Source organism: Mangifera indica, chromosome 9, assembly GCF_011075055.1.
Source record: "Mangifera indica cultivar Alphonso chromosome 9, CATAS_Mindica_2.1, whole genome shotgun sequence".
NCBI lineage: Eukaryota > Viridiplantae > Streptophyta > Magnoliopsida > Sapindales > Anacardiaceae > Mangifera > Mangifera indica.
In genome coordinates, this window is record NC_058145.1 from 17061500 (window position 1) to 17080248 (window position 18749).

Sequence of the window (18749 nt, forward strand, 5' to 3'; positions counted from 1 at the left end):
TTATTAAAAAAATTAAATAATTAAAAATTAAAAATAAAATATTATTATAAAATAGGTATTTATTTATATACTCAAAATAAATACTTATAATATTTTTATAAAATATAAATATATTAAAATAATAATAATCATATAGCACAATTGAAATTTTTTAATAAAAAGATACATTGTTTTATATATAAATTAATAAAATTTATTATACTAATTAATTTGATAAAAACTATTTAAAGTCGAATTTAAGTATGGATTTGAACAATTTGATCCCACGCCTAGTATTTAACTCAATTTCATATGCTGAGTTTTAGGCTAATGCAAATATTTTGATTAAAAATTCGAATTAGTTTATACCATACATAAAGTTGAAACTATTTTTTAATCAAATTCCATAATAATAATAATAATAATATCTCTACTTATATTAGGTTAATGAGTTTTATGGAAAAATAAACCGTGAATATAAATTTATATTTTAAAATTATCTTTTGATAATTATTTTAAAAATAGGGAGAAGGACTATTTCTCATCTAACTTTTGATGCGTTTTCAAAATGCCACCCACGACAGATGAAAATTCACTTTTTTCACTTATGACTAAACTGTCGTCTAATTTTTCAGTTAGGGACATAGGCAAAATTGTCATTTACTTTTAAAACCTTAAAATTTTAAAATTTTACCGTTTCCCCCCTCCAGGTTTAAAAAATTAATAACTAACCCATCCTCAAAATTTGAAAAGTTTAGATTTCACTCCTAGGGTTTGTTTCCTTCTCCGGCCACCACCGACAGCTGACGCAATCGATCGATCTACCATCTCTGACTACAAAGGACGACGCGACGAGCGATGAAGGACGGCGAAGAGTCGTCCTTCGTCGTCTGGGTGGAGCGACGAAGAGAGACCTCTTCGTCACATCGTGCGATGAGGAGATGAAGATCTCTTCATCGCACCACCGTCGTCGCACCAGGAGAAGGAGGAGGCCAATGACGACGTCGGAAGATGAAGTTGAAGAATGAGGGTGAAACTGCTAGTTTTGAAAGTTATGAAGGGCGACTGTATTTTGAAAAATATGGAAACCCTAAGTTTGGGGATAAAAATGTTAATTTTCAAAATTTAAAAACTTTAGGTAAGATGAAATGTTAGTTTCTAAAACCTAAGGAGGGTGAATAGTAAAACCCTCACATCGATTTTGGGATAAATTGTGTAGACTAAATTGAGGGGTATTTTTGTCATTTCATCTAACAAGGGTAAAATGGACATTTTATCCTTATACAAACAGATACCATCCATATTAACGGCTCATAGGTGAGAAAAGTGGATTTTCATCCGTCGTAGATGACATTTTGAAAACGCATCAAAAGTTAGGTGGGAAATAGTCATTCTCCCTTAAAAATATATAATTTCTTTTTAAATAAATTCAGAATCGATTCAACTCAAGAAGAGTGAGTTCACTGCTTAAAAAATTCTATTATTTACTTGTTTACACGTTAAATAGCTGAAAAAAAATATGTAAATAATAACTATATTGATTTTTAGGATCCATAGAATATAATTATATATATATATATATGTATTATATAAAAGTAGCCACCAATATATCAACCAAATTCATGGCAAGAAGCCATCCCCATTTCTACTTTAGAAGCTAGAATAGCTCCCAAGATAATTTCTAAGGTAATAAAATAAAAGTGAAGGACAAAACTTCCTGAAGAGGGCTGTCAGTGAACTCAAGCCTTCCTTCTGGAATATTTTATTGATTTGATTTAGTAGCAGCATACAAATAAGCTTCAACCACACTCACATATTTACAGACAATAGCCATAATCAGAACTGAAATGCTATCTCAAAAGTCCATTACAGAGTAAATACTAGCAAAAGTAATCAGTGTACTACTGCAAAATCTGGCTTTCTGGTTCCTACTCCCAAGCCGACTTGGGTGCAGGATATTTTCTTATCGAGCTAAGTAGTCACCTCATTTGGAACCGATACTGACAGAAAAACCTGACATTAAGGATTTGCTTTCTGGAGGGACATGGCCAATCTAGATTCGAGACTCCATCAATGTCCACTTTTATATTGTAATCAGGTCCATTCAAAATAAAAAATGGATCAAGGTGGCAAGATTTATCAACTTGGAAAGACAATAAATTGAGATACATAATTAGCTTGATCAAATTAATTTCCTATTTTTATCTGAAAAAGTATATAAAAAAACAATGAGATATTTTTCCTATCACCGAGACAGCCCCACTGACCAATCAAATAAATAAACGAGAAGCATATTACAACTGCAGTTTTTCGATTGACCTTTCTCCCTTTCTAGACTCTTGTTGCTGTAGGCTTAAAACAATCAATACTGCATAGTCTAACCGATTTCATCATGCCTCCTAACCTGCCACAAAAATTCAGTTCCAACAGTCAGGAAACCATGCTGTAGTAAGAAGTGCACTACTCTATGACTATATGTTGACACAATTGCTTAAAGAAGCAGGAGAAGAAAGAATCAAAACACTCTTAGCCAGTTAAATTATCTGACCGGTCAATGCTGTTCCTGGCTTTCTCTGGCAACTCTGTCCCAATAACAGTTTTCTCAGGGAGATCCACACTCTCCCTTGGTTTCTCTCTCCTACCAACGCTGGTTCTTGATTTCTCTCTCCCACCAACACTGGCTCTTGATTTCTCTATATGGTCAATGCTTACTCTTGGTCTTTCTCCTTGGTCAGTACTTGGTCTACATTTCTCTCTCTGATCTGTAATTGGTGTGGATGTATCTCTAAAATCTGTGCTCTTCCGAGGATTCCCTGGTTGCTCCATAACAAGTCCGGATCCATTTCTCAAATGTGATTTCTGAATGGCTGATATGAATTTCTTGAGATGCTTGATGTATTGTGGGTAAAGCTCCAAATCACAATGATTCCCTCCTTTAATCCACAGTGGCTCATACTTCTGTTTACAGAGATCCCAAAGCTGCTTACCATGGGACCAATCAACAACATCATCAGCAGTTCCCTGCAAGTGGCATGCAAAGTCAGAAAGCAGCAAATATTGGTGAATGTGATGACATAATGAAGGCATCGCCTTAAAAACTGATTGAATGGCTATTTAAAAATACAACATCATAACACAAGATGATTAAACTTGTTAGAGTTGGTGATCAACCTGAATTCTTCATCACCTTTATGAGGCTTGAGGCCACCCAGATAAAAATTAAACAAGAATTCCAGAATAAGGTTGAGTTACCAGTTAAACATTTGATGGTACTGCTGGTGATCTTAATCAACATGTGATCAGTAGGATTCACCTCCTTAGAAGAGAATTTACTTCTCATGTAGAATATATATCTAAACAAAACTATGAAATTTTCATCTCCATTTCAGTATTTACATTTGCCCAAAATATCACCAGTAGGTGACCACGTGACTCTAATATCTGAGTTCCACATGTTTATAATATCCATGCTATAAAACCTTGATCATTTCAAGATAATGAAAAAAAGCTTCCACAATTCAAGCAGATTGAGAAAATTTATAGGCGCACATCATTAAATTCCAACAATCACATTAAAAACATTTGTTCATGATCCAAACCTACTAGTTTAAACTATCACATAACAGTGAAGAAATACTTACATGAATGATTAGAACTGGACAATTCACAAATGGTATTTTGTCAATATTCTGTAGTATAAACAACATAATCAATAAAATGAGTTATTTCCAGACAAATCAAATAATTAAAGACCTCAAACTTCAGAAAGATTGCATCATACAGCAGAAAAACACCTTAAATATATCAAACCAGTAGGTTCGCTTCACTTGATACAGAACACGAATGCCAGACACGATTGGACTGTGTAGAATTACAGCCCTCAATCTCTGTAGCCGAGTTGCCAGATCTATAGTGGGTCCACTCCCAACTGATTGCCCATATAAGATAACCTCTTCCTCCTTCACCCCATACTTTTCTTCAAGGCATCTATACACTGCTTCTATATCACAATAAGTATTTTGCTCACTTGGCTGTTCGGAACATAGAATAATAGCCAAAAATTAAATCGAATCTAGCACTTCAGTTAGTTGCCAAAATACTCGAGTAAACAAGAAAGAAGAAAACAGAAAATCCTTAACAAGTATGTGAAAGCTAATGCAAGCTCAATAAAAGGATCAAAAGTCCCAAAATTCTAATCTCTCCAATTTTCTCAGAGTTTCTCAGCAACCAAACATAACAAGAACTATAAAAGATTACCTTCCCAGTTGATTGGCCATACCCAGAATAATCGTACCTGCATAAACCAACACAAATTCAATAACTTCACACACACAAAACCCTAATCCTTCACATAAAATACATAAAAAATAAAATTACAAGCATACTGACCCCATCAAATTAACTCGAAGATGGACACTGAGTTCATAAAACAACTCGTACATTTGACCCAGATCAGCAGCGTTACCGTGCGAGTACAACAAAGTCAACTGAGCCGCAGGGTTCTTAATATAAACCGCCACCACCTGATTCCCTCTCTTCGTATCCAGCTTTAAAATGTCAACGTTCTCCCTCATGACCACCCCCGACATCACCAGCTTCCCGGTCAAATCGTCCCCCGCTCCCGTAACTATCTCATACGACGGCGGACTCGGCGGAAAGAAAGCGAACTTCGCCGCCATCGAAGACGTCATGCCCCCCATTCCAAAACAAAAAACTACAAAACTCAAACTCTAATTCCACTTCGACACTATTCGGTCAATACATTGTAAAAAATCTAGACCCAAAAAAACAAAATGTAAACAGAGGTGGGGTTTAGCAACTGTTTGGAAGGCGAGAAAGCGAAAGAAAAAAACGAAGGGTTTGAGGAAACACGTGTGACGTAAAACTAAAGTGACGAGTCTGTGATTGGTGATTGTAATTGTTTTGTCGATGAAGAACGGGATTTTAGTGATGGAATGGCACGTGTCCCTTGAGGACAAAGTCAAAGAATGTGTTTTCACTTTTTTTGTTTTTTTAAAAAAATAAAAAAATAAAACTGCCAGCTTTTTTTTTTGTCGTGAGATTTGAAAGTTGCGCGCAATGGCTGAAAATTGCCGTGTCGTGTATGGGCAGCTCCGTCACGCACAGTGATACTAACGACACAGATTCCGTCTTCTCCCATTTTATTACTATAAAATTATAAATTATTCTAGTAAAACTATGAGTATTTTTTGGATTGTAAAATTTTTAATTATAAATATAAAAAGAATAACATTAAGATTAGATATAAATTATGGGATAAAATATATTAATTTGTATGAATAAATGAGTATTATTCAATTTTCGAAGTCAAAGATATATATTATATTGATGTTTAAGGTTAGATTCGAACCGAATCTATTCAAGTTTGAGCTTGAATTTGGTTTGAACGAGTTCCAAACGAATCAGTCTTATAAAAGCTCGATCAAGCTCGAGTTATTTGTCAAAATTTTCAATTAAAAATGTTAACACAAAACGATGTCGTTTTGACTAATTTGTATTAAAACGACATCATTTTAATAAAAAAAATAGTTAAAAATTCGAGCTCGAAATAAGTTAAGTCAAATTCGAACTTGGCTTCTATGAGCTCGAGCTCGAACTCAAACTCTGTTATATATAAATTGAGTCAAACTTAAATTTAATTCGATTCGAATCTAATTCTATTAATGATAATTAAATTGGGTTCTTTTAATGAACGGAAGAGGGAAGGAAGTTGCCACCCTCCTAACTTGATAAAGACAAATAAAATGGTTCTTTAAATGGTAAATAAATGCTGATTTATTATGTTACACTTTAATTGGTGGGTTGGTTTGACTAACATTATTTTCAAGTCCTTTTTTTTAATGTGAGCTTTCAATAATAGAAGGAATTATGGTGTAGTTTCTTATTATTTGGGCAAGATTTATTGGAGCATCGACTTGGCGGTGGGCACCTTAAATGCACCAAGCAAGTAACCTTATCTAGTTGGATTGAATTTGAGTTAGTCAGCCTCGTATTCAAATTCAAAAATTGCTTTTATTTTCATAAAATGAGTTAATTTTAAATATTAAAGTTTCAGTCAAATTGAATTAAATTAAAAGTGAAATTGTTTTTTTAACAGAGTTTGAATGAAATTTTAAATTTGAATTACCCTTAAATTGGGTATTATTTGATTTTAAGGTTTAAATTAAATTTAATCGTACCTTTTTGTTGGTTAGAAATTAAAATTGAATTGTCATTATTTAATCTTGATTTGGGAATTGTTATTGCCCCTACGAACCTATCATGGGTCGGGTCATGTCTGGCCAAGGTTTAAGAAATATGATCTTTGCAAGCTGATCAAACCCATCTAAAAACACGGCTTGGAGCATGACTTATGATCCCCTGAGTCGTGCATTTGTGAGCCTTTTTGTGGATTGATCTGTGCGTTTTAGAGTTAACCTATTAGAAATGATTATACGAACTCTCGGCTTTGCCCACCTTAATAATGGGCATTGGCATAGCCCACTTTAATAGTGGCCCTTGGGATGGTCTACAATTTTCCTGGCCATACAGGTTGGACTTTTTTAGCCCAAGTCATGCCAGCCGACCAAGGTACACATAAATATTGCAAGGCCATCAGAACTGGAATATAAGACTTTAGCCACCGCTGAATTAGGATACAACAATTATCATATACCAATGGCCTTTTGTGTACCGGGGCTCTTTGTATCGGGGACGACTTGAACCAAATCCAGCCATGGATGCATGGCAAAGAAAATATGAATATTCAGTAAGGATTGCATTGATTGTTAGGAGATAAGTAAACAAACTGCTTTTATATATATATATATATATGAACACATTTTCTGATCACATATTAACGAGGTCCTTTAAAGTAAGAGGAATGCAAACTGATGCATTATTGGTACAAGCGGAGGCTATGAGTGAATGCACAGATTCTGTAGGATGAAAACCATCCCAAAAGTAGAATTTATCTGCCTTAGGACATGGCTTCAGAAGTGGAATGCACTTTGAATCCCCATTCCCCCATGTTGTACAACATGGATTGTTTGCATTCATTAAGCCTGCAAAAGATTTTGGTGATCATCAATAAATAGACAATCAAAAGAATCGATATGAAGAACAACAATACTGTTAGGGCTCTATAGAGTATTATTTGGTGACTCTAATCTAACCCCGAAAGTTAGTTCAATAATTGAGATTTTCACTCACACTTATAGACTTATTTCAAATCCATATGGAATTCTTAACAATCCTCTTCGAGTCACATATTGAATCATTGGTCTCAATGTAGAACCCCCCAAAGGCCAAGATCAAACCTGCACTTACACGGGGAGTAATCTAATGTAGCCATATACTCAATTCTGTTTTCAATCAATGTACGATTTTTAACAATCCTCTCTTAATCACACATGACTTGAGTTTACAGGAAATAACCTTATATACTCATACTCCCATCGGTCCAACAATGGACTGCTCAAAGGCCAAGATCAAACCTAAGTTTATATGAGGAGTAACCTTATATATCTATACCCCATTGCTCCAACAAAGGACCGGCCAAAGGCCAAGACTAAACCTGAGCTTACGTGAGGATTAGCCCTCTTAACCTTGGACTCTGATGCCACTTGTGGTTCTATAAAGTGATATTAAGTCTCTCTCATTTAAAATATGAGTTTATGGGGAGTAACTTTACATACCCATACCCCCAATGCTCCAACACAAGAACCCTAAAGCCCAAGACCAAACCAGAGTTTACATGAGAAGTAACCCTTTTAAACTGGAGCTCTAATACCATTTATCGTGATTCCACCAAGTGATATTAGGTTTCTCTTGCCACAAAAGTTAATTAAAAAGGTATTCATAACCAATTCCATTCCCAATCAATGTGGGATTTCTCACTAGTATTAATCATTAACTTTAAATTTGAAGGATATAGAAAAAAAAAATTTACCATATTTAGAAGGGTTTGTAGGGGCATCATAGCCTAGCCAATGAGCGTGGCCAAGAACAAAGTTGGAACCCTTTAGACAGGTTGTCAAATTTCTCAGCATTGCTAGAAGGCCATCGTTTAAATATGAGACTAGCTGGTTCTTCTCTTCAACACATTTCACACTTTCCCACTTAATTGCCGGGATGCAGCCTACCGCACCGATTTCGAACATGACTATCTTCCTCGCTCCCAAATTGTATAGCCTCTGCAAATACATGAAAACACATCATCATAAGCTAACAAATTTCTAACATACAGAAAGGAAGAAAACTGAACCTCCAACTTCCGAGAGAGAGCATCAATGAGGAGCTGAGCGAAAGGCTGGGGAGCATAAATTTTGCTCGTATTGAAGGATCTGGGTTGAAGATAATTGCACATGTAGTCGTTACTGCCAGTTGAGATTACGAATACAGACTTTGATAAATAATCTGAAAGTTGCTGGGAGATATCAAAATATGTGGGCAGCTTTGATTTAACTGTGTCTTCAAATAAATCAATTTGTTCATCCAAATGTAAGCATTTCCCCTGTAAATATTGCTTAAATAGAAATCGTCAAACACAGTTAGGGCTGGATTTGAGCTCAAATGGCTGTTCAATCTGAGCTGAAAGAAACTTCAAATCATTATCTTTTAAGTAGGAGTGGATTCAATCTGAGATGAGATAAGCCCAAGACTGACTAGAGTTTGGATCGAAATCAAATATCCTGTTTGAACTCATTTAAGTTAGTGTATAATGTCACTGGAGTGCAATATCACCAAAACAAACAAATTAATCTTGAGTTGAATTGTCACTCTAAAGCCTGAATTCGAAATCAATTTATTCAAACTAAATCATGATTTTGATCCAAGCCAACTTAGATCGGATTCACTCCTAACCTTAAATCAAGCCTCTCCAACATTGTTGCACTGAAACTCACCTTGTTAATGATTTTTTTTCTTCTCCAATTAATATTATTGTTTATCGATCAAATAAATCGAACTCAATTTTAAATTGATCAAATTAGATTCAAACCAAGCTTGAACTAACTCTTATTTAGACTCTTATTTGAGCTCACTTCAAACTGAATCTATCTTAGACGCCAAGACATGGAATTAAATAAAATCAACCTAACATTTGGTTTTAACAATTAAATCTTACTAATGTGCTTCCACTTTCAGGGAGGATGCCGCAGGAGGCAGAAGCAAAATTCAACCCCGTGATCGGGACAGACTCGTTATTCATAATACCCATATATGGCGGAGAATACGGCAGCCCGAGGAACTCAGCTGAAAAATAACAGTACATGCAGTATAATTCCATTATTATTAATCTGATCTCTATCTTTATCCAGAGTATAAAAAATTAATGAGTCGGATCATATTCTCACCTCTAAAATCTGCCATTGTTCTCCCATTAGTGAACCTCCCAGTGATACACTGGACAAAGTTAGAGCCATAGGGCGAATAATTAGCCTTGGCAATGGTTAACAAGTGATTGTTGTTGCCACTGTCAAGCACAGAATCCCCGAAAACATACAGTGCTGGTGCAAGCGTATGCGTAGTAGTAGGACTGCTGATCGAAGGGAAGAAATATTGAAGGAAAATAAACAAGAAAGAGATTGACAGGAAGCTCACCTTTAATGGTGAATAGTGTGAGCTGGGTATGTTTAAAGAAAGAATTTATATATGAACAAGTTTTAGTCAGGGAAGAAAATACTTCAGGGACATATATTTTACAAGCCTAACGTAATGTTATTTTCTTTGTTCTTGGGAACCAACTGTCTTCCAAAGCTAAGGTCTAGTCACATGGAATGGCTTAAAATTTTGTAACGCATGCATGCATGCATTATTTTTTTATACTTTGTTAAGCCTTTTTCTCCTGTACGCACATCCTTACTGTAAAAGGGGATGGATTGAAGCTGAATTGGATTTGAATAAAGATCAGTTTGTATTTAGCTCAAATATGGAATAACAAGCCTTGAGTTTTAATTTGTATTTATTTGAACGATGAACAATAATATCGGAAAAAAATAACTAAACGAAAAAAAAAGAATAAAACTATCAGAGAAGAAGAGTTCCTATAAAAAATTACTAGCTAGCTCTTGAAAATAAATTGAGTTGGAACTTTAGTTTGAATTTAATTCAAACTTGAACTGGATGATTGTACATTATAAGTTATCTAAAATATAACTTAACAATTTCTTAAAAAAAAAATAGAAATGACAATAATCAATTTTTTATAAATATCATGGTTTTAAAAATCAGATTTGACTAATTGAACAATCACCAATAAGTAAAAATGATCTCAATTCGCTTGACAAAATTTCATTGTTGCTTGTTGAACCTGAAACATATGTGTATCAATCATTCTAAGTTTATGTTAATGATTATGTAATAAATTAAATAATATATTTAATAATTAATTATACAAAATTGTATTGAATACTTTGACCATTGGTTGGATCAGACCTGGTTTGATGTACAGTCCGATTCCAGAAACATTAATTGGTAACATGTTTGTTCATATATTAACGAGGTCCTTTAAGTTGAGGGGAACGCAAAATGATTTATCGTCGATACAGCTGGAAGCTATTAACGAATACAAAGCTTCTGTTAGATGATAACCATCCCAAAAATAGTATTCATTTGCATTTGGGCACGGCTTCGACAATGGAATGCACACTGATGTCCCGTTTGACCACGTTGTGCAGCATGGATTCCTCGTATCTCTTAAGCCTGCAAAAGTTTAATCTCCTCAATAATCTTATCCAACAGTCAAGAGTCGCCATGAATATTTATAATATGCGTACAGTCCAATGAAAAATTACCATATCTGGAAGGGTTTATTGCTGCATCATAGCCTAACCGATGACTGTGGCCAAGAACAAAGTTGGAGCCCTTGAGAGTTGTTGTTAAATCTGTAAGCATAGAAGCAAGCCTGTTGTTGAAATATTGAACAATCTGGTTCTTGTCTTCATCACATTGCCCATTATGTTCATACTTTCTTGTGATATAAGGGGTGCAGCCAAGTGGACCGATGTCGAACATGATTATCTTTCTGGCTCCAATGTTGTATAGCTTCTGCAGATATAAATAATATCCATATTGGGGTTGAATTCGATTCGACCTCAAATCAAATTAATGGAATTCGAGAGAGAAGTAGAGAGAATGCACCTGAAGCAGCCGGGAGAGATTATCTAGGAGGAGTTGAGCGTATGGCTCGGGGCCAAGACGTCTGCTTGTATCGGACGAGTTGGTATCAAAATAATCACTAAAGTAGTCATTATTGCCGATGGAGATTATGGCTATCGACTTTGATAAATAACCTGAAAGCTTTCCTAGGTCGTTGTTGAAATGGATTGACAGCATTGACTGCACAGTCTTTGCGAATAGATCAATCTGTTCTCCCAAATTCAAGCATTTCCCCTGCAAATTAGAAATTGCTTATTGAAAAATTTATCCGTACAACTATATACATATAAGTTTCTTTAGTATGGTGAGTCTTAAGGGTGTATTGATTAAACTTGTAGTTCTAATTCTACAAAAGTTCAATCATGGGTTCATAATAGTGTTTATTCTATTAGTAGTCATATGAAATGTGCACCATTTCGAGTTCTAATTCAACAAGACATTATAAATTTGGGGCAAACTTGGGTTAGCTTTTATTCAAATTCGGTTTGATTTGACTTCATTCTTAAATTAGTAACATATTTGTGTTGGAAGAATTAATGATTTCTAGACCTTGAAACATATGATCGATCCTGAATTAAAGGAGTCTTTTTAGTAAATAATTGACCTCAATATCCCACAAGCTCTCTCTCTACTTATAATTTTCTCTTAGAGAGAAAGCAAAAAATTACCGCATATCATGTCAGGGAGACAATATTCTCACCATTAATCAATCAAACTCCCTTGCAAAAAGACATAGATATATATAAATAATATAAACATGAAATAAAATATAAAAATATGCGAGGTTTGACTAATGATAGAATCAAAATTTTTATGAGAAGCCTCTCAATTTGTCAATCAATTAGTAAGAACTAGACAAAAAGTCATAAAAAAATTAAAAAAAATACAATAACACATAATTTTTTTACATAAAAAAGCCTATTCATGTGGAGAGAGTAAAAAAATCTGTTTATATCTAATATAATGAAAAGTGTTAACGCTGGATTGTCTAGTCTCCTAAACATTACTGGCTTGATGGTCGGACTTTGTCCAACAGAGTTGGTAAACCAAAAAAGGAATTAATAAGGGGCATAGTTATATTGAATATAGAAAAGAGATACTGAAATATTTATAGATTAACCACAGAACATAGATCAATAATAAGAGGTCAAAATAATGCAATTAATAGTCTGCAATTTTAACAAGAGAGAGGAAACTTACTATTTGGCGTCCAGTTTTGGGAAGGATGCCGCATGCACCAGATGCATAATTCAACCCCGTAACTGGTACAGAGTTTTTCGAACCCAGATATGGCGGAGAATATGGTAGCCCAAGAAATTCAGCTGGAAAAAATAAGTTAATATAAGAGATGTAACCATGCATGCAATTCAACTATCATAAGATATATAAATATACATATATATTGAAATTCTATATATACCAATAAAATCTGCTACTGTTTTGCCATTAGTGAATCTCCCTGTAGGTCCCTGGGGGAAGTTGGCTCCATATGGTAGATAATTTACCTTTGCAATGGTTGGCAAAAAATTGTTATTGCCACTGTCTAACAAGGAATCTCCGAACACATACAGCGCCGGTGCCAGCGGTGGCTTCTGGGCGGCGGCCGTGATACTTATTATCAAAAAGAAAAGACATTGAAAGAAAATGAACAAGAAAGTGAAGGACGCCATTACAGATAATAAATAACTTGCTGCTCAGGGGGAATTATAAGCACATGTTCAATTAAGAAGTAATTATATATATGTATGTATATATGTATATATATGGTGAGGAAGAAGAAGTTGATATACGAGTACATATAGGAAAAAAAAAACAGAAAAGTACCTTAAAAGAAGGGAGAATTCACATGGAATATCGTACGTAATGGAGGAAACGGGAGGAAGTGAGAAGAGTAATGAGCACCATCTATTATTAAATGGATGAAAAAATTTATTATTTTTATAAATTAATGCTATGCTTAAAAATTTTTTAATGCCATATAGATGATCTAATTAATGTGATTTTATTCTTTATTCAAAAATATTTAATTACACATATAATGATATATCATTTAAGCATCTTATCAGGAAGTATGATATTCATAAAGATAAACAATTTGACATTTATGAAGGAAACATGTTTGTTTTGTTCATACATTAACGAGTTCCTTTAAGTTGAGAGGAATGCAAACTGATTTATCTTCTATACAACGAGCAGCTATGACAGAATACATGGCTTCCGTAAGATGATAACCATCCCAGAAGTAGTTATTATCCACATTTCGGCATGGCTTCAACAATGGAATGCATCCCGACGTCCCATTCAACCACGCTTTGCAACATGGATTCGTTGAATCTGCTATGCCTGCAGCATGCAAATATCTAAGACCAGTTTGTATTATAACTCTAATCAGCTTCATGCATGGATGCTGATGAAAACTTTACCGTAGCTGGATGGGTTTATGGCTGCGTCATAGCTTAGCCAGTGAGCATGGCCGAGAACGAAGGTGGAGCCAGTGAGAGTTGATGTCAAATTCGTAAGCATTGAAGGAAGCCTGTTGTTAAAATGAGTAACAAGCTGGTTCTTGTCTTCAACGCATTGTTGGCCATTGTGTTCATATTTTCTTGTGACGGAAGGGATGCAGCCGATTGGACCGATCTCGAACATTATGACCTTTCTAGCTCCAATATTGTACAGCCTCTGTAGAAATATATAAAATGATCCTCGTTAAGATATATAATGATGTCGAACATCATTGTTGTCAACAAGCTGGTTCCACATGTAGCCTATAGTATATTAACAAGGTCAATTTGAATCCAATTAAATTACATATAAAATCAGTTTGAATTCAGAATAGTTAATTTGAGATATAATTTGATTGACCGATTGGTATTTAGTAATAATGAAAGAAGACGAGTAAAAAAAAAAGATACAAATATTTGAGAAGAAAAAAAAAGTTAAAAGAAGAAAAATATCATTCAAATATGAAAAAATCATTTGAAAAAAAAAAAGAATGATCAGAGAATTAAAAAAAAGTTGCCACTGATGCGAGTTCTGATGCAATGATGCAATTAAAACATAAATCTCAAACTAGATTTAAGCTAAAATTTCTTCGCTCAAACCCTACTCAAACCAAGCTAAACAACAATGCAAACCCAATACGGATCGGTTGCTTCCACCTCTGATTTCTTACTTGCCTTCTAAGGATGTCTCATGTGCACATGTGACTAAAATTAATTAGGATTAGGCATCAATGAATACATTATTTTAGACTAATAAAAATATATTCATTACTGCCTAATCCTAATTAATTTGAGCCGTCATTTGTTGCAGACCAAACTTTGGCATTAACTACCATGTGGTTGTACAAGTTTGTGGCATAGGTTATTAATTAACATACATGATTCATTAATTTAATTATTATGGTGTGATTTAAACCGAAACCAAATCAAATCCAATTTACGATCGATTTAAATTTAAAAGAGTTAATTTAAGATTGATGAATTAAATCTTTTGTTTGATTCAAAAATAATTTAATTTTTGATTTAGTCTATATCGGTTTAAACTTGATTTATTTAAAAAAATAAATTATTAACTTAAACTTGATTTATTTGATCTGAATTTGAATAATAAGTTGACTTAATTTAGTGTGTGTTTGAGAGAAAGGGAGAGAGTGAACCTCAAGCTGGCGAGAGAGTGAATCTACGAGGAGTTGAGCAAATGGCTCAGGAGGAAAACGTTGGCTTGTCTTGAAGAAAATGGTTTCAAGATAATTATTTAAGTAATCGTTACTGCCAATGGAGATTACGACGACAGACTTCGATAAATAATCTGAAAGCTTTTCTGGGTTGTTGTTGAAGTGGCTTGGTAGCTCTGACTTCACAGTCTTTTCGAATAAATCAAACTGTTCCTCCAAATGCAAGCATTTCCCCTGCAAATTAGAAATTGATAGGGAAGAATTTAATTTTTTAATTACATAATTTATATATATTGCTTGACAAATAAAATAATATTTTATTAGCTGTTTATTTTATTAAGATTAAAAGTTTTCGTATAATTTAGTGATTTAACTATATATTTTATTTTTATTTTAAAATTATAGGACGATAGAACAAATATAATATTATTTAATTCTTTCTATTATAACATACTTATGTCATATATATATGTTTTATTATAAGGTTAAATTCGAATTGAATCAGTTCAATCTTAAAAGTCGTTAAATTTAATTTTGTTTGAATTCGTTTAATTTAAATTTGAATTGAGTTTAAACTAGAATGATCAATTTGTTTTTTTAAACTAAACTGAATTCAAACAAAAAAAATTTAATTTGATTTCATTTGAATTAACCATTCGATTAATTTGATATTAGAACTTATCAACTGTTTTAGCAATTAAAGTATATATAATATCATAATAATAATTCATAAATTAGGAAGATATAATTTAAGGAAAAAAATAATCAAATTCTTACATATGGGCGTCCAGTTTCAGGGAGGATGCCGCATCCGCCAGATGCATAATTCAATCCCGTAACTGGTATGGAGCTTTTAAAATTTTTTAAGCTCAGATATGGTGGAGAATACTGTAGCCCCAGAAATTCAGCTGAAAAATCAAAATAATAATATGAAGAAATGAATTTTTTATATACAAGAGAGTTGATTTTTAAAGAATTTGTATGAGTGTATGTATATACCAACAAAATCCGCGACCGTTTTGCCATTGGTGAATCTGCCAGTGTTTCCCTTGGGAAAGTTGGCACCATAAGGTAAAAAATTTGCCCTAGCAATAGTTGGCAAAAGATTGTTGTTGCCACTGTCAAGCAACGAATCTCCAAACACATACAGCGCCGGTGCCAGCGGTGGCTGCAGGGCGGCGGCCGTGATACTGATCATCAAAGTAAAAACACACTGAAAGAAAATGAAGGGCGCCATTACAGATAATAATTTGCTGCTAATGGGGGAATTATGAACACGTTGAATTAAGTAGCGATTATATATATATACATATGGTGAGAAAGAAGAAGTTGATATACGAGTACATGTATGAAAACAACAGAAAAGAGTCATAAAAAGAGGGAGAATTCGCATGGAATATCAAACGGAATGGAGGAAAAGGAAGCTGAAGAAGGTGGAAGAGTAATGGGCGCCATGTATTATTCAATGAATGACAAAATTTATAATCTTGGTAAGGTTGGCTAAGATAAGAGTTTTGACCTGAAAACAGATCGACAAGTTTTTGTTTTTAATTTTTAATTGATCTACGACGTATGGCAGCCTAACTAAAACAACAGCTAGCCTTCATGCTTGAATATCTATCTTTAAGGGTGGATTCGGGGAGAGGCAGTTCGATAAGGCTCAGTTTGGTATTCCCTCAAATCAGTCATACTCGAACTGAAAAAAAGTTAGTTCGTCAAGTTTAGTTTGAGATCAACATTAATGTTGAATCGTCTCGTATTTTTTTTTTTTTAGTGATTTTTCATTTTTTTTGCTGGCTCGTTTTCTTTTTTAGTGATATTATTGTTCACTAACTCAGACAAATAAAGTTCAACTAGATTCTTGTTTAATTTCAATTCAGTTTGAATTTACTTCTAATTATATCTTTCTCCGTTAATCTAATTATATTACTTTTCTTATGACAATCTCAGTATTTTATGACAACTACACAATTAACAGCGACATTGAGTGATTATCTATTCACACTTAAATTATGTTCATAAAAAATTCATTTGAAAAACAATGAGTTTTTTCTACAAGAAACCTTGCTTAGCAGAGTCCTATCACCTCTTTGAAATGTAGCTCAACCACCAAGCTAGTTAATCCTGGGAAGATTAGTCCAACAACTTGTTATCAGGGTCTCTCATTTTAATACACGAATATCATAAGAAACTCTCGTATGAATTAAAATATATTTATAAGAGTGTGAAGTTAAACTTATGTTCTCTATCTTTATTTACGTTTGAGATTCTTTATCTTAACCAGTCGTTATATCCTATGAAAAGTAAAAATTATCGGATAGTGGTATGTTTTCAAAAGATTGCAAGGGTTTTGCGGCAAGATTCGAAAGGGATTTAACATCATTTAGAATCAATAAGGGAAAGCCATGATAATTTATATTGGAAACATAATGGCCTATATTAACATAACTATATGATCCCTTTAAGTTTACTCAACTTCCAAGTTCCAACTCTGAAAAATCAAAGACAAATGTAGCTAGCTGGCCTTGCCTTGGCTTTTGGCTTCAAAAGACTCTCCATTATTGAAACTCTTCATTTTGCAACAGTTAATGAAGTCTCCATTCATAACGTCATGGTACTATTATAAGTGTTTTAATTGATTAATCTCTCCTGCTATTTTATATACTATATGTAGCATAATAATTATATACAATTGCTCAAATTCAATTTTGGTTAATTTGTAAATGTTTCATGTGGAGAAAGATTTGTCATCTGTATTTTAAAACCTAAATCGGATCGATTGATTTGACCACTGTGATCAATCAGAATTGATAAATTTGGTTCAGACTATGACTAAAACTTATTTTAGTTATCAGATTGGATTAACTTTGGGTTGAACTGAGTAAATCGTGTTAGGTTATAGTGTTCGACCATAGAGTAAGACCAGTCCAACCATCATGCTAACATTACTTGGTTAAAACAATTATAATTTTTTTATTAAGCTATGTTAATGTCACTAATTTGTCGACTTGGTTGACCTGGGACTCAATCTTTTGACTAAGTTTAAAATTATTGTTTTTCACTAACTTTGCAAATGAGTCGAGCTACTCATAAACTATTCATATATAGTTGAACTTAACTTAATTATTGTCAAATTGAGCTCGAATAGCTCAAGTAAGTACTAAATATCTTATATAAAAAATTTCTTTGGCCTCCTTAATTTTTAAAATTCACACATACAACCCAATGCAAACTTTGATATGGAAAAGTGTAACTGATACATGCATAAACTATAAGGTTTAACATTGATTTCAAGAGTCGAGCTTGAGCTTAAATAAATCTAATCGAAGCTAAACTCACGCCTAATAATACTCAATTTAGTTTATCTTGATTGCAACCCTATTTATTACAAAGTAAACAAAATTAAGGGGTGTTTGCAAATATAAACATACATAAATAAATAATAAAAAATTTTAGCTTGTATTAAGGGAAAGATTACAAGACTTTGAAAAAGTCTTTTTACTGTGATTAACATTTTAAAAATATTACTTTCAATTGGGTGGGCTTTTGGGAAAGGAACACAATTTCTTCTCTTATTAATGTACTTTTGAAAAAGGAAAAGAATATTTGGATTTAAGCAAGTGGGCAAGGCAACTATACACTCTTTCTACTCTTGTTTCTTGTTAAATTTTATATATTAGGGCGTGGCCGGCAATTTTGACCACTGATTTTGTCATCAATTGTTCTTTGCTTAATATGAAGTAATTAAGTGTAAGTTAACAATTGATTCTCTAGCTCGAAAAATGATCAATTCGAGCTTTGTTTGAATCCTAAAAATTTAGTTTTAATTCAGGCTTGAGATGACAATGAGAGTGCCAAAGAAACTGTTAAAAAGTACCAAATAAAAAAGGGCTATTAAAGATGAATAAGAAAAAGACTTGTTAGAAAAAAAGTA

At 33.4% G+C, this 18749-nt stretch overlaps 4 protein-coding genes across 6 annotated transcripts; all 4 read right to left on the reverse strand.

Annotated features, from left to right (window-relative positions):
- Positions 1-1680: 1680 nt before the first annotated feature.
- Positions 1681-4880, reverse strand: LOC123226575 (alpha/beta hydrolase domain-containing protein 17C-like). Of its 3 annotated transcripts, XM_044651121.1 has the most exons (7): positions 4369-4880; positions 4237-4273; positions 3774-4010; positions 3621-3668; positions 2528-3000; positions 2299-2383; positions 1681-2059 (listed from the first exon to the last, which is right to left on the reverse strand). In XM_044651121.1, the coding sequence occupies exons 1-6, from the start codon at positions 4677-4679 to the stop codon at positions 2311-2313; spliced, it is 1179 nt and encodes a 392-aa protein (XP_044507056.1). In that variant the 5' UTR covers positions 4680-4880; the 3' UTR covers positions 1681-2059; positions 2299-2310. The 3 variants fall into 3 exon arrangements, with proteins under 3 accessions (XP_044507056.1, XP_044507055.1, XP_044507057.1); XM_044651120.1 differs by having other exon boundaries at positions 1681-2383; XM_044651122.1 differs by lacking the exon at positions 3621-3668 and having other exon boundaries at positions 1681-2383.
- Positions 4881-6828: 1948 nt separating this feature from the next.
- LOC123226350 (GDSL esterase/lipase 7-like) lies at positions 6829-9675 on the reverse strand. The gene is made up of 6 exons (XM_044650853.1): positions 9665-9675; positions 9336-9520; positions 9107-9234; positions 8246-8494; positions 7931-8174; positions 6829-7043 (listed from the first exon to the last, which is right to left on the reverse strand). The coding sequence occupies exons 1-6, from the start codon at positions 9673-9675 to the stop codon at positions 6829-6831; spliced, it is 1032 nt and encodes a 343-aa protein (XP_044506788.1).
- A 687-nt stretch (positions 9676-10362) lies between these two features.
- LOC123226351 (GDSL esterase/lipase 7-like) lies at positions 10363-12809 on the reverse strand. Its single transcript, XM_044650854.1, has 5 exons — positions 12560-12809; positions 12340-12461; positions 11122-11373; positions 10776-11028; positions 10363-10683 (listed from the first exon to the last, which is right to left on the reverse strand). The coding sequence occupies exons 1-5, from the start codon at positions 12807-12809 to the stop codon at positions 10469-10471; spliced, it is 1092 nt and encodes a 363-aa protein (XP_044506789.1). The 3' UTR covers positions 10363-10468.
- Positions 12810-13267: 458 nt separating this feature from the next.
- On the reverse strand, positions 13268-16052 carry LOC123226353 (GDSL esterase/lipase 7-like). Its single transcript, XM_044650855.1, has 5 exons — positions 15815-16052; positions 15593-15723; positions 14798-15049; positions 13563-13818; positions 13268-13482 (listed from the first exon to the last, which is right to left on the reverse strand). Exons 1-5 carry the CDS (start codon positions 16050-16052, stop codon positions 13268-13270), a joined length of 1092 nt encoding a protein of 363 aa, XP_044506790.1.
- Positions 16053-18749: the final 2697 nt, after the last annotated feature.

Coding starts and splice junctions, on each gene's coding strand:
- LOC123226575 (XM_044651121.1), bottom strand. CDS start 4,679: ATGGGGGGCATGACGTCTTCGATGGCGGCGAAGTTCGCTTTCTTTCCG. Junction 4,274..4,368: donor CTTCGAGTTAATTTGATGGG/GTCAGTATGCTT, acceptor TGGTTTATGCAG/GTACGATTATTCTGGGTATG. Junction 2,384..2,527: donor GCCAGGAACAGCATTGACCG/GTCAGATAATTT, acceptor TTTTTGTGGCAG/GTTAGGAGGCATGATGAAAT.
- LOC123226350 (XM_044650853.1), bottom strand. Junction 9,235..9,335: donor AACAATGGCAGATTTTAGAG/GTGAGAATATGA, acceptor GTTATTTTTCAG/CTGAGTTCCTCGGGCTGCCG. Junction 8,495..9,106: donor CTGAAAGTGGAAGCACATTA/GTAAGATTTAAT, acceptor CAATATTTACAG/GGGAAATGCTTACATTTGGA.
- LOC123226351 (XM_044650854.1), bottom strand. CDS start 12,809: ATGGCGTCCTTCACTTTCTTGTTCATTTTCTTTCAATGTCTTTTCTTT. Junction 12,462..12,559: donor AACAGTAGCAGATTTTATTG/GTATATATAGAA, acceptor TATTTTTTCCAG/CTGAATTTCTTGGGCTACCA. Junction 10,684..10,775: donor AATAAACCCTTCCAGATATG/GTAATTTTTCAT, acceptor AAACTTTTGCAG/GCTTAAGAGATACGAGGAAT.
- LOC123226353 (XM_044650855.1), bottom strand. CDS start 16,052: ATGGCGCCCTTCATTTTCTTTCAGTGTGTTTTTACTTTGATGATCAGT. Junction 15,050..15,592: donor CTGAAACTGGACGCCCATAT/GTAAGAATTTGA, acceptor TCTAATTTGCAG/GGGAAATGCTTGCATTTGGA. Junction 13,819..14,797: donor CACTCTCTCGCCAGCTTGAG/GTTCACTCTCTC, acceptor ATATTTCTACAG/AGGCTGTACAATATTGGAGC.